Here is a 15,391-nt window from a genome sequence, read left to right as displayed (position 1 = left end):
GTTCCTTTTCCTCGACTGGGGCCTGGGTCTTCTCAGCCTGCAGAAATAGAGAGAGAGCAGGGCTGCCGTGTGGCCACCACACTAGACTAAGGGTATTAGTATGATTATTAGTTATATGAAATTAAGCCATTGTGTTCCCATACAAGCAATTAAAACTTTGTGCTTTTTAGTAAGAAAGAGGGGATATTTCAGGGGCTTTAAAAAGACTGTCTGGGATGGAACCTCTGATGTGATCATCAACAGCCATCAAATGAAAATCAAAACAACCATCAGATAATAACCTATGGATGTTACCACAGTAGCACTGAATGGGTGAAACAACTAACCATAGAACCAACCATCAAGATAATAACCTATGGATGTTACCACAGTAGCACTGAATGGGTGAAACAACTAACCATAGAACCAACCATCAGATAATAACCTATGGATGTTACCACAGTAGCACTGAATGGGTGTGAAACTACTAACCATAGAACCAACCATCAGATAATAAACTATGGATGTTACCACAGTAGCACTGAATGGGTGTGAAACAACTAACCATAGAACCAACCATCAGATAATAAACTATGGATGTTACCACAGCAGCACTGAATGGGTGAAACAACTAACCATAGAACCAACCATCAGATAATAACCTATGGATGTGAATGGGTGAAACAACTAACAGAACAACCATCAGATAATAAACTATGGATGTTACCACAGCAGCACTGAATGGGTGAAACAACTAACCATAGAACCAACCATCAATAAACTATGGATGAGCACTGAATGGGTGTGAAACAACTAACCATAATAAACTATGGATGTTACCACAGTAGCACTGAATGGGTGTGAAACAACTAACCATAGAACCAACCATCAGATAATAAACTATGGATGTTACCACAGTAGCACTGAATGGGTGTGAAACAACTAACCATAGAACCAACCATCAGATAATAAACTATGGATGTTACCACAGTAGCACTGAATGGGTGTGAAACAACTAACCATAGAACCAACCATCAGATAATAAACTATGGATGTTACCACAGTAGCACTGAATGGGTGAAACAACTAACCATAGAACCAACCATCAGATAATAAACTATGGATGTTACCACAGTAGCACTGAATGGGTGTGAAACAACTAACCATAGAACCAACCATCAGATAATAAACTATGGATGTTACCACAGCAGCACTGAATGGGTGTGAAACAACTAACCATAGAACCAACCATCAGATAATAAACTATGGATGTTACACTGAATGGGTGAAACAGAACCAGCACTGAATGGGTGTGAAACAACTAACCATAGAACCAACCATCAGATAATAAACTATGGATGTTACCACAGCAGCACTGAATGGGTGAAACATCTAACCATAGAACCAACCATCAGATAATAAACTATGGATGTTACCACAGTAGCACTGAATGGGTGAAACACCTAACCATAGAACCAACCATCAGATAATAAACTATGGATGTTACCACAGTAGCACTGAATGGGTGAAACACCTAACCATAGAACCAACCATCAGATAATAAACTATGGATGTTACCACAGCAGCACTGAATGGGTGTGAAACAACTAACCATAGAACCAACCATCAGATAATAAACTATGGATGTTACCACAGCAGCACTGAATGGGTGAAACATCTAACCATAGAACCAACCATCAGATAATAAACTATGGATGTTACCACAGTAGCACTGAATGGGTGAAACAACTAACCATAGAACCAACCATCAGATAATAAACTATGGATGTTACCACAGTAGCACTGAATGGGTGTGAAACAACTAACCATAGAACCAACCATCAGATAATAAACTATGGATGTTACCACAGCAGCACTGAATGGGTGAAACATCCATAGAACCAACCATCAGATAATAAACTATGGATGTTACCACAGTAGCACTGAATGGGTGAAACAACTAACCATAGAACCAACCATCAGATAATAAACTATGGATGTTACCACAGCAGCACTGAATGGGTGTGAAACAACTAACCATAGAACCAACCATCAGATAATAAACTATGGATGTTACCACAGTAGCACTGAATGGGTGAAACATCTAACCATAGAACCAACCATCAGATAATAAACTATGGATGTTACCACAGTAGCACTGAATGGGTGAAACATCTAACCATAGAACCAACCACCACCATCCTGTGGCCCTAACCAGCCAGCTAGCCAGTAGCTCTCAGCTTTCACAATGCTGCCTGCCTGTCACCCGACTGCTGTCCTGGGGTGTTTGGCAACAACATGTGAGACATTTAGCTTGTACAAAAACAAAAACACACAATGCCATGGGATGACTGCACTGTGACACCACGTTGAGCCGGAACAGAGCTCCTGTCTCCCCTAGCTAGTTAGTTAGGGTCTCTTATCAATCATTCCTCATTTGCCTTTCAATCCCTGCTCTGGGCTGCTCACCACAACACACTGACTGCCATTTCTCTCATTAGGCTGTTATTTAATCTGCACACGCTTCAACTCAGAAATACATAAGCGATATTCAGACCGCCTACCTGAATATCGATGCTGGGTACAGTGCGCAGTTTCACTAGGCTATTGATATTGCCTGGGGTTGGCTCTGCATGCAAAATGACTTGCAGATCATTGACTGTCAACACAGTTACATGCAGTTCGGGACAGACGGAGAGGAAGCATCAGTTGTCATAAACGATCAGGTATTTTTAGTCCATTTTCTGACCGATGCATGCTATATCTGGATTGGTTTGGGGTCTGTAGACACAATCGAATGCTTTACACCGATCAATATTAATGGGTTTGTCATACGCATCGGCGGTTTTAGGACTTCAGAATTCTATCATTTTCAACCTCAAATGGCAGGGAAAATTCGGGGTCCTTTCTGTTGATATCCTATAGCTGGTCTTGATTTGTTGAAATTAACAAAGCAACTGATTTGTTTTCCTCCCTGTTTCGACAGCCTCACAAAACTTCCATCCAACATTCTAGAATTCAGATGACTGTCTTCAGCAAATTCTCTTCTAACCAGTGATGCATGAATTATTTTCAATTTCACTGTGGCCTTTGAATGGTGTTAGTTAAAACAGAGCTACACAAACATTGACCACCGCTCTATTGATTTCAAATTGAGACCGACATGAGTGATTAACAAAGTAGTGTTGTGTATAACTTTCTGCGTCGGCAAACCCACTTGAAACAAAATGCAACAATCCAAAATTATTCTACAAGTTGTCCTCTGACCAGTGATATAGAGTACCAGTCAAAAGTTTGGACACACCTACTTATTCGAGGATTTTTCTTCATTGTACTATTTTCTACACTGTAGAATAATAGTGAAGACATCAAAACGATGAAATAACACATGGAATCATGTAGTAACCAAAACAAATGTTAAAACAAATGACAATATATTCAATATTTGAGATTCTTCAAAGTAGCCACCCTTTGCCTTGATGAAATCTTTGCACACGCTTGACATTCTCTCAACTAGCTTCATGAGGTAGTCACCTGGAATGCATTTCAATTAACAGGTGTGCCTTGTTAAAAGTTAATTTGTGGAATTTCTTTCCTTCTTAATGCGTTTGAGCCAATCAGTTGTGTTGTGACAAGGTAGAGTTGGTATACAGAAGATACCCCTATTTGGTAAAAGACCAAGTCAATATTATGGGAAGAACAGCTCAAATAAGCAAAAAAGAGAAACAACAGTCCATCATTATTTTGAGATACAAAGGTCAGTCAATCTGGAAAATTTTAAGGACTTAAGGAGTTTCTTCAAGTGCAGTGGCAAAAACCATCAAGCGCTATGATGAAACTAGCTCTCATGAGGACCGCCACAGGAAAGGAAGTCACAGAGTTACCTCTGCTGCAGAGGATAAGTTAATTTGAGTTAACTGAACCTCAGACTGCAGCCCAAATAAATGCTTCACAGAGTCCAAGTAACAGACACATCTCAACATCAACTGTCCAGAGGAGACTGCGTGAATTAGGCTTTCATGGTCAAATTCCTGCAAAGATACCACTACTAAAGGACACACCAATAAGAAGAAGAGACTTGCTGGGGCCAAGAAACACGAGCAATGAACTTTAGACTGGTGGAAATCTGTCCTTTGGTCTGATGAGTCCAAATTAGAGATTTTGTTTTGATTTGCGCTTAGTGGGACTATCATTTGTATTTCAATAGGACAATGACCCATCACACCTCCAGGCCGTGTAAGGGCTATTTGACCAAGAAGCAGAGTGAATGAGTGCTGCATCAGATGACCTGGCTTCCACAATCACCCGACTTCAACCCAATTGAGATGGTTTGCGATGAGATGGACCGCAGAGTGAAGGAAAAAGCAGCCAACAAGTGCTGAGCATATGTGTTGTGTGAACTCCTTCAAGAGTGTTGGAAAATCATTCCAGGGGAAGCTGGTTGAGAGAATGCCAAGAGTGTGCAAAGCTGTCATCAAGGCTTAGGGTGGCTACTTTGAAGAATCTCAAATATTAAATATTTACATTTGTTTAACACTTTTTTGATAACTACATGATTCCATATGTGTTATTTCATTGTGTTGATGTCTTCACTATTATTCTACAATGTTGAAAATAGTAAAAAATAAAGAAAAACCCTTAGTAGGTGTTTGCAAACTTTTGACTGGTACTGTACATATTATTCCAAGATTCTGTGTTTTTTTTCAGTAAGGTCAGTTTGAACAGGACTTGTAACCCGGCTCCCCCTCTCATTCTATAGATTTCAACGTGATATCAATATGAGTGATTGACAAAAAAGGGTTTCTATTTCGGCGACCCCCAAATCAAAATGAATCATTCCAAAATGTAGCTTGTTGTCTTCAGCAGATATTTCCAGTTTCCATGTGGTTTTGAGTTGTGTTAGTTTCAGCTGTGCCTACAACCTGACTTCCCCCCCTTACCAATATTTATTTATTGAATTATTTATTTAACTAGGCTAGTCCAGTTAAGAACAAATTCTTATTTACAATGACGGCCTACCCCTGGTCAAACCCTAACCCAGACGACGCTAGGCCAATTGTGCACCCCCCTATGGGACTCCCAATCACGGCCAGTTGTGATACAGCCTGGAATTTAACCAGGGTCTGTAGTGACGCCTCTAGCAATGATATGCAGTGCCTTAGACCGCTGCGCCACTCGGGAGCCCAATATGAGTGATTAATTGCTATTTGTCAAAACAACAGGGTTTTTGGTGCATATGCAGTTCATAAAGTGCTTGTTTAAAACAAATACAAGTAATATGATTACTAGTTTAGCACATGTATGTGTAGGTAGTACATTTTATGTTTATGTTTTCAATATATCACAAACTGTTTATTGATTTGGGAACTTCAAAACTGTGTTTTGACATTGGGGTGTTTATCAAAATGTATTGTCAACAGGAAGCAGTAACAGCATCATTTTCTACTTATGTTTTAGATATATAAATGGAATTTTCCACATTCATTTCCATTCATATTCTACTTAATTGGGTAAGACCTGCTGAATGAGTCCAAAAACATGATGTGATTGATTTATTTTGATGATCAACCATAAAATAAAATAAAATGTTTTGACTTGCCTACAATAAGGCACATACAGTATATTTAGCAAAAACAAACAAGATAAACATTTCTCATCTGCTATAACAATACAGTGACTAAAAAATGGGACAAATGGCTACAAATTAGCTAGCTAGTCAGCTGACAGGCAAAATGTGGCTAACAGTAGTTACTTAGCTAGAGTGCATCCAATAGATATATTGTAAAAAATAAAATAAAAACGAGTGCATAAAATCCTCCACAATGACAAAAATATGACGACAACATTGACAACTTTGTCAGGAAACACAAGGAAACAAATACTGTACTCACAGTTATTGCATTCACGCACAGTGAAGGATAAAACAATTAGAATAATAATGTTCTAAAGAGATTCTATGCACAACCACAGGCAGCGAACTGAACTTGGTAGTTAATTAACACTGCAAGCCTGTGCTAGCGGTAACCTCATCAGTCAGTCTTAAGGGTCCAATAGGATTACCTTAAATTCCTAATAGGAAAAAAGTAGTCAAATTAAATCTTCTTTTTTTTGTCACATACACATGGTTAGCAGATGTTAATGCGATTGTAGCTAAATGCTTGTGCTTCTAGTTCTGACAGTGCAGTAATATAACAAGTAATCTAACAATTACACAACAACTACCTAATTAATACACACAAATCTAAAGGGGTGAATGAGAATATTCACATGTCACTAAATTTGTTCAGGTAATGTGTCATTCTAATACATATATGGATGAGCGATGGCCGAGCGGCATAGGCACGGTGCAATAGATGAAAATATAGTATATACATATGATAGGAGTAATGTAACACATGTAAACATTATTCAAGTGCCATTATTTATCCAAGTAGTCTAATAGGATTCCAATAGGTGATACAGGTGACACAATATCCTATAGGACTACAAGAATCCTATAGGATCACTTTTTATTTTATTTATAGGAAAAAAGTAGTCCAATAGGATTCTGATAGAGGTGTTACCAAAAAAAAAATTGTGAGAATCCTATAGGATTCTATTGAAAAAAATCACTAATCCTACAAGATATTTTGACTAGGGTAGCGAGGAGCACCAAGTGTCACCACCTCGGTTGTTTACTCCTCAGCAGCTGTGTGCCTCCTTCGCTTATCAGAGGCCAGACACTGACAGAGACAAATCCTCCCCACCAGATAGAAGGGACGGCTCAGTCACTGCTGCGGCTCGGCAACACACTTCCAGGAAGTACAGCCAACAGGGTAGAAAGAATGGGTCTGTAGCCCTGCTCTCCAATTCAAAACCTTCACAACTTTATTTAACCAACGCAGAAAACACACTTCTCTATGGGGACAGAGTGGGCACTGGGCTCAGGACTAAATCTACCTGGTAATAAGAGAGGGGTACTTATCTGATTGATTAATAGAGCACAGCACCCAAGTGTAAATGAGGCACAAATCAGACGTTCTTGAACTATTAATAGATGTATTCAATCGATCTTTATTCTATCTTTCAGTGAGCTACTACAACACCCGTGGTAGAGGGAAGGAAGAAGGAGAGGACTGGAGGACTGTCGACACTGGGGAGAGGGGAAGGAAGAAGGAGAGGACTGGAGGACTGTCGACACTGGGGAGAGGGGAAGGAAGAAGGAGAGGACTGGAGGACTGTCGACACTGGGGAGAGGGGAAGGAAGAAGGAGAGGACTGGAGGACTGTCGACACTGGGGAGAGGGGAAGGAAGAAGGAGAGGACTGGAGGACTGTCGACACTGGGGAGAGGGGAAGGAAGAAGGAGAGGACTGGAGGACTGTCGACACTGGGGAGAGGGGAAGGAAGAAGGAGAGGACTGGAGGACTGTCGACACTGGGGAGAGGGGAAGGAAGAAGGAGAGGACTGGAGGACTGTCGACACTGGGGAGAGGGGAAGGAAGGAGAGGACTGGAGGACTGTCGACACTGGGGAGAGGGGAAGGAAGAAGGAGAGGACTGGAGGACTGTCGACATTGGGGAGAGGGGAAGGAAGAAGGAGAGGACTGGAGGACTGTCGACACTGGGGAGAGGGGAAGGAAGAAGGAAAGGACTGGAGGACTGTCAACATTGGGGAGAGGGGAAGGAAGAAGGAGAGGACTGGAGGACTGTCGACACTGGGGAGAGGGGAAGGAAGAAGGAGAGGGCTGGAGGACTGTCGACACTGGGGAGAGGGGAAGGAAGAAGGAGAGGACTGGAGGACTGTCGACACTGGGGAGAGGGGAAGGAAGAAGGAGAGGACTGGAGGACTGTCAACATTGGGGAGAGGGGAAGGAAGAAGGAGAGGACTGGAGGACTGTCGACACTGGGGAGAGGGGAAGGAAGAAGGAGAGGGCTGGAGGACTGTCGACACTGGGGAGAGGGGAAGGAAGAAGGAGAGGACTGGAGGACTGTCGACACTGGGGAGAGGGGAAGGAAGAAGGAGAGGACTGGAGGACTGTCGACATTGGGGAGAGGGGAAGGAAGAAGGAGAGAACTGGAGGACTGTCGACACTGGGGAGAGGGGAAGGAAGAAGGAGAGGACTGGAGGACTGTCGACACTGGGGAGAGGGGAAGGAAGAAGGAGAGGACTGGAGGACTGTCGACACTGGGGAGAGGGGAAGGAAGAAGGAGAGAACTGGAGGACTGTCGACACTGGGGAGAGGGGAAGGCAGAAGGAGAGGACTGGAGGACTGTCGACACTGGGGAGAGGGGAAGAAAGAAGGAGAGGACTGGAGGACTGTCGACACTGGGGAGAGGGGAAGGAAGAAGGAGAGGACTGGAGGACTGTCGACACTGGGGTGAGGGGAAGGAAGAAGGAGAGGTCTGGAGGACTGTCGACACTTGGGGAGAGGGGAAGGAAGAAGGAGAGAACTGGAGGACTGTCGACACTGGGGAGAGGGGAAGGAAGAAGGAGAGGACTGGAGGACTGTCGACATTGGGGAGAGGGGAAGGAAGAAGGAGAGGACTGGAGGACTGTCGACACTGGGGAGAGGGGAAGGAAGAAGGAGAGAACTGGAGGAGTGAGTAGGAGCATCTTACCTCTTATTAATGGGCTTCTCATCCTTCTCGTAGGGCTTGACGAACCACTTGCCGATGCGTACGAAGCTGCGGTTCATGAGACAGCGCTCCAGCAGGTTGTGGATGGCTTTGAACAGGAGCGTCCTGCACTCATAGGACAGGCCGCTCTCCCACACACCGTCCTCCTCAGCTAGATAGACAGACGGAGAAAGACAGGGTTAGTCATTTTTTTTAAACAAATTTGCGAATCAGCTCATCTGCATAAAACAATTTATATAGCTACACTGGCTACAATTTCATCTGTTTCACTTTTCTGTTGAACAAACTACCAAGAATTTGAATAATTTAACCCGCCTGTATTGGCTTTAATGTATGATTAATTAACTTATTGGCCTAATGCACACAAACGTTTCTCTCCATCTTCTCAGTTTTACTCAGTCGGGCAAGACTTAGTGTTCTACAAGAAATGCTAATGTCACACTAACAACACATGAGACAGTTCCTGAATCCTGACTGTGCCAAAACAGCAGACAGAAGTGTAAAGTAGATGCCTAGCAGAGGTGAAGGGGATCAAAAGACCAGACAGGCAAAGGGAGGGAAGTTGATGTGAGCTATGTCTTGCAGTTACACTATGTACACTGCACTGAAAATACAATTATTAAATAATTATATTATATAATACTAAACCACAAGCCTACTATTTCAAGTGGGCAGCATATTGTACCTGGCATCTCAAAATATAGATTTGAAACAAAATAGTCAGTCATATATTTTACTGACATCTGAAAATCATATATTGACCGTAAGCATGCAGGGAGAAAAGACAAACTATAACCGCAAAGAAACGCAAAGAAAACACAATGCAAGTCTGTATATCCTCAGTTAGATAGACGGAGAGAGATAGAGAGAGAGAGAGAGAGAGAGAGAGAGAGAGAGAGAGAGAGAGAGAGAGAGAGAGAGAGAGAGAGAGAGAGAGAGAGGGAGAGAGAGAGAGAGAGAGAGAGAGAGAGAGGGAGAGAGAGAGGGAGAGAGAGGGAGATGGGAGAGAGAGAGAGAGAGAGAGAGAGAGAGAGAGAGAGAGAGAGAGAGAGAGAGAGAGAGAGAGAGAGAGAGAGAGAGAGAGAGAGAGAGAGAGAGAGAGAGAGAGAGAGAGAGAGAGAGAGAGAGAGAGAGAGAGAGAGAGGGAGAGAGAGAGAGAGAGAGAGAGAGAGAGAGAGAGAGAGAGAGAGAGAGAGAGAGAGAGAGAGAGAGAGAGAGAGAGAGAGAGAGAGAGAGAGACAGGGTTAGAGACACAAGATGTAGGGATAGTTGGGGCATAACTAACGAAATTACAATTAATGAAAATGTACACTTAATCCAGTACAAGCTAAAGTATGAAACAAGAGACAAAATACAAAATGCACAAATTCAACAGCACAACGGCAGAGTCATGTCTTTAGTGTAAAAAAAAAGAAAGACCCAATAATCCATGTATTCTGGGAATGCTATCAAGTCTGGAAGTTGTGGGCAGAGCTAGAAAGATGGCTGTCAGAAGTATTACAATGTAAATGTACTTTGAATCCACCTGTCTGCATATTTCAACACATGGCATATGGGGGTGGAGTGAGATACGTGAGGGATTGTACGATTCTCTTCTCATCACTCATCTTGAAAAACAATCAATTATCAAGCCCCATCATCAACCCAATGGAAAAATCGAATGATTTCATTTTAAATATTGAAAGTGCGTGAGGTACGGAGAGAAACAAAATGGTGCAGTTTCAGCCCATGTGGCAAACAATAATGCTGTTTTTACACGTACAGTTGAAGTCAGAAGTTTACAAACTCGCTTTTCAACCTCTCCACAAATTTCCTGTTAAAAACTACAGTTTTGGCGAGTCGGTTAGGACATCTTTTATTTTATTTAACTAGGCAAGTCAGTTAAGAACAAATTCTTATTTTCAATGACAGCCTAGGAACAGTGGGTTAACTGCCTGTTCAGGGGCAGAACGACAGATTTGTACCTTGTCAGCTCGGGGGTTTAAACTTGCAACCTTCTGGTTACTAGTCCAACACTCTAACCACTAGGCTACCCTGCATGACACAAGTCATTTTTCCAACAATTGTTTACAGACAGATTATTTCAAATACAATTCACTGTATCACAATTCCAGTGGGTCAGAAGTTTACATACATTAAGTTGACTGTGCCTTTAAACAGCTTGGAAAATGACAGAAAATGATGTCATGGCTTTAGAAGCTTCCGATTGACTCAAATTATGTATATTAGCCTATCGGAGGCGATGTATTTCAAGGCCAACCTTCAAACTCTGTACATCTTTGCTTGACATCATGTGAAAATCAAAAGAAATCAGCCAAGACCTAGGAAAGAAATTGTAGACCTCTACAAGTCTGTTTCATCGTTGGGAGCAATTTCCAAATGCCTGAAGGTACCACTTTCAACTGTACAAACAATAGTATACAAATATAAACACCATGGGACCACGCAGCCATCATACCGTTCAGGAAGGAGACGTGTTCTGTCTCCTAGAGATGAACCTACTTTGGTGCAAAAAGTGCACATCAATCTCAGAACAACAGCAAAGGACCATGTGAAGATGCTGGAGGAAACAGGTACAAAAGTATCTATAGCCACAGTAAGACAAGTCCTATATCGACATAACCTGAAAGGCCGCTCAGCAAGGAAGATGCCACTGCTCCAAAACCACCATAAAAAAGCCAGACTACGGTTCGCAACTGAACATGGGGACAAAGATCGTACTTTTTGGTCTGATGAAACAAAAACAGAACTGTTTGGTCATAATGACCATCGTTATGTTTGAAGGAAAAAGGGGGAAGCTTGCAAGTCGAAGGACACCATCCCAACAGTGAAGAACGGGGCTGGCAGCATCATGTTGTGGGGTTGCTTTGCTGCAGGAGGGACTGGGGAACTTCACAAAATAGATGGCTTCATGAGGTAGGAAAATTATGTGGATATATTGAAGCAACATCTCAAGACACTTAAAGCTAGGTTCAAATGGGTCTTCTTAATGGACAATGACCTCAAGCATACTTCCAAAGTTGTGGCAAAATGGCTTAAGGACAACAAAGTCAATATATTGGAGTGGCCATCACAAAGCCATACTATAGAAAATTTGTGGGCAGAACTGAAAAGGGGTGTGCGAGCAAGGAGGCCTACAAACCTGACTCAGTTACACCAGCTCTGTCAGGAGGAATGGGCGAAAATTCACCCAATTTATTGTGGGAAGCTTGTGGAAGGCTACCCGAAACGTTTGACCCAAATTAAACAATTTAAAGGCAATGCTACCAAATACTAATTGAGTGTACGTAAACTTCTGACCCACTGGGAATGTGATGAAATAAAAGCTGAAATAAATAATTATCTCTACTATTATTCTGACATTTCACATTCTTAAAATAAAATGGTGATTCTAACTGACCTAAGACTTTTTACTTGGATTAAATGTCAGAAATTGTGAACATCTGAGTTTAAATGTATTTGGCTAAGGTGTACGCAAACTTCCTACTTCAACTGTATGTGTATGTTTGTATTCGGTGTGATTTTTTGTTTTTATTTATGACAAAACCTTCTTTTTTTAGACACAAAGCAAGTCATTCTCTGCAGCACACAGAAAACAGACAGAGCAGGTACATTTCACCACAAGTTTCCATTCATGCCTGAAGTGTGTCTGTACCCAGTTAGACGGGTCAAGTGAAAACGCTGCTGCAGGCTGGCTAGATACAGTACCAGTCAAAGGTTTGGACACAGCTACTCATTCAATGGTTTTTCTTTATTTTTACTATTTTCTACAATGTTTAATAATAGTGAAGACATCAAAACTATGAAATAACACATATGGAATCATGTAATAACCAAAAAGCATTAAACAAATCAAAATCTACGTTATATTTGAGATTCTTCAAAGTAGCCACTCTTTGCCTTGATGTCAGCTTTGCACACTCTTGGCATTCTCTCAACCAGCTTCACGAGGAATGCTTTTCCAACAGTCTTGAAGGAGTTCCCACATATGCTGAGCACTTGTTGGCTCCTTTTACTTCACTCTGCGGTCTAACTCCTCCCAAACCATCTCAATTGGGTTGAGGTCGGGTGATTGTGGAGGCAAGGTCATCTGATGCAGCACTCCATCACTATCCTTCTTGGTTAAATAGCCTTTACACGGCCTGGAGATTTGGACTCATCAGACCAAAGGACAGATTTCCATAAGTGTAATGTCTGTTGCTCGTGTTTCTTGGCCCAAGCAAGTCTCTTCTTCTTATTGGTGTCCTTTTGTAGTGGTTTCTTCGCAGGAATTCGATCATGAACGCCTGATTCACGCAGTCTCCTCTGAACTGTTGATGTTGAGATGAGTCAGTTACTTGAACTCTATGAATCATATCTTTGGGCTGCAATCTGAGGTGAAGTTAACTATAATGAACTTTTCCTCTGCAGCAGAGGTAACTCTGGGTCTTCCTTTCCTGTGGCGGTCCTCATGAGAGCCAGTTTCATCATAGCGCTTGATGGTTTTTGCCACTGCACTTGAAGAAACTTTCAAAGTCCTTGAAATGTTCCAGATTGGCTGACATTCATGTCTTAAAGTAATGATGGACTGTTGTTTCTCTTTGCTTATTTGAGCTGTTCTTCCCATAATATGGACTTGGTCTTTTACCAAATAGGGCTATCTTCTGTATATCAACCCTACCCTGTCACAACACAACTGATTGGCTCAAACGCATTAAGAAGGAAAGAAATTCTACAAATTAACTTTTAACAAGGCACACCTGTTAATTGAAATGCATTCCAGGCGACTACCTCATGAAGCTGGTTGAGAGAATGTCAAGCGTGTGCAAAGATTTCATCAAGGCAAAGGGTGGCTACTTTGAAGAATCTCAAATATTGAATATATTTTGATTTGTTTAACACTTTTTGGTTACTACATGATTCCATGTGTCATTTCATAGTTTTGATGTCTTCACTATTACTCTACAATGTAGAAAATAGTACAAATAAAGAAAAACCCTGGAATGAGTAGGTGTGTCGATAGATAGATAGATAGATAGATAGATAGATAGATAGATAGATAGATAGATAGATAGATAGATAGATAGATAGATAGATAGATAGATAGATAGATTTGTTTGTGTTGTCTTGACAGTGACCATAGGATTTGGCAACATCACACAAACAGAGCAGGCTAGCGGTGTCTTTACTACCCTGACTTTGATAGTGGGGTTTGTTTCTGGATCATGAGCGGCTGTGGCCTGGATGCTCTGCTAATCTCACTAACAGCCACTGTGAGACATCTTAGACATCTTAGAGCACTTAAGCTCCTTTCAAACATGTCTCCAGCAAACCTCTGTCCCTGTGTGCAGCACCGTGTCATGTTTGTCATTTATTGTCATGTCTTGTCCCTGTGCTCCCCATGCTATTCGTTTCCCTCTGCTGGTCTTGTTTGGTTCTATCCCTCTCTCTCCCCCTCCCCCTTTCACTCTCTCGCTCTCTCTTCTCTCTGTCGTTCCGTTCCTGCTCCCAGCTGTTCCTATTCCCCTAATCATCATTTAGTCTTCCCACACCTGTTCCCGATCCTTTCCCCTGATTAGACTCCCTATTTATTCCTTTGTGATCCGTTCCTGTTCCATCGGTTCCTTGTTTTGTATTCCATGCTGTAATTGCGTTTCGCCCTGTCCTGTCGTGTTTTTTGCCGTGATTGTGTATCACCCTGTCCTGTCGTGTTTTGTGCCTTCTTCAGACGCTGCGTGTGAGCAGGTGTCTCAGTTGACTACGGCCTGCGCCTACCCGGCGACCTGCAGTCTGTGGCCGCTTCTCCAGTTGTTTTCCCCTCTACTATCTAGATGTCCGTCCACCCTGGATTTCAGTTATTCGGGTTTGAGCATTAATAAACTCTGTTTCTGTTAAGTCGCGTTTGGGTCCTCCTTCACCTGCATAACAGAAGGAACCGATCAAAGAATGGACCCAGCGACTTCTGACGCTCGTTACACTGCCGTCGAGATCCAAGGAGCCATGCTCGGCAGACACGAGCAGGAATTGTCCGCTGCTCGCCAGGCCGTGGAAAACCTGGCTGCTCAGGTTTCCGACCTCTCTGGACAGTTCCAGAGTCTACGTCTCGTGCCACCTGTTACTTCCTGGCCTGCCGAGCCTCCAGAACCTAGGGTTAATAACCCACCTTGCTACTCCGGGCAGCCCACTGAGTGCCGCTCCTTTCTCACGCAGTGTGAGATTGTGTTCTCTCTCCAACCCAACACATACTCTAGAGAGAGAGCTCGGGTTGCTTACGTCATCTCACTCCTCACTGGCCGGGCTCGAGAATGGGGCACAGCTATCTGGGAGGCAAGGGCTGTTTGCTCTAACGATTTCCAGAACTTTAAAGAGGAGATGATTCGGGTTTTTGACCGTTCAGTTTTTGGTGGGGAGGCTTCTAGGGCCCTGGCTTCCTTATGCCAAGGTGAACGGTCCATAACGGATTATTCCATTGAGTTTCGCACTCTTGCTGCCTCTAGTGAGTGGAACGAGCCGGCGCTGCTCGCTCGTTTTCTGGAGGGACTCCACGCTATGGTTAAGGATGAGATTCTCTCCCGGGAGGTTCCTTCAGATGTGGACTCTTTGATTGCTCTCGCCATCCGCATAGAACGACGGGTAGATCTTCGTCACCGGGCTCGTGGAAGAGAGCTCGCATCAACGGTGTTTCCCTGCTCCGCATCGCAGCCATCTCCCCCTCTGGCTTTGAGACTGAGCCCATGCAGCTGGGAGGGATTCGCATCTCGAATAAGGAGAGGGAACGGAGGATCACCAACCGCCTGTGCCTCTATTGTGGAGTTGCT

The 15,391-nt window shown here is 42.9% G+C and overlaps 1 protein-coding gene across 2 annotated transcripts in view; it reads right to left on the bottom strand.

Moving 5' to 3' along the window:
- The window catches only part of med13a (mediator complex subunit 13a), a 129,986-nt gene that overhangs the window by 85,191 nt on the left and 29,404 nt on the right, over positions 1–15,391 (bottom strand). For both annotated transcript variants that reach the window (XM_046303695.1, XM_046303696.1), the window contains exon 3: positions 8,577–8,745. In XM_046303695.1, the coding sequence (XP_046159651.1) occupies positions 8,577–8,745 (169 nt within the window). The remainder of the gene's footprint in view (positions 1–8,576; positions 8,746–15,391) is intronic.

The sequence above is a fragment of the Oncorhynchus gorbuscha genome, linkage group LG16 (assembly GCF_021184085.1).
Source record: "Oncorhynchus gorbuscha isolate QuinsamMale2020 ecotype Even-year linkage group LG16, OgorEven_v1.0, whole genome shotgun sequence".
In the NCBI taxonomy this organism is placed as follows: Eukaryota; Metazoa; Chordata; class Actinopteri; order Salmoniformes; family Salmonidae; genus Oncorhynchus; species Oncorhynchus gorbuscha.
Note: the sequence above shows the minus strand (reverse complement) of the source record. Positions and strands in the feature narration are given on the sequence as shown.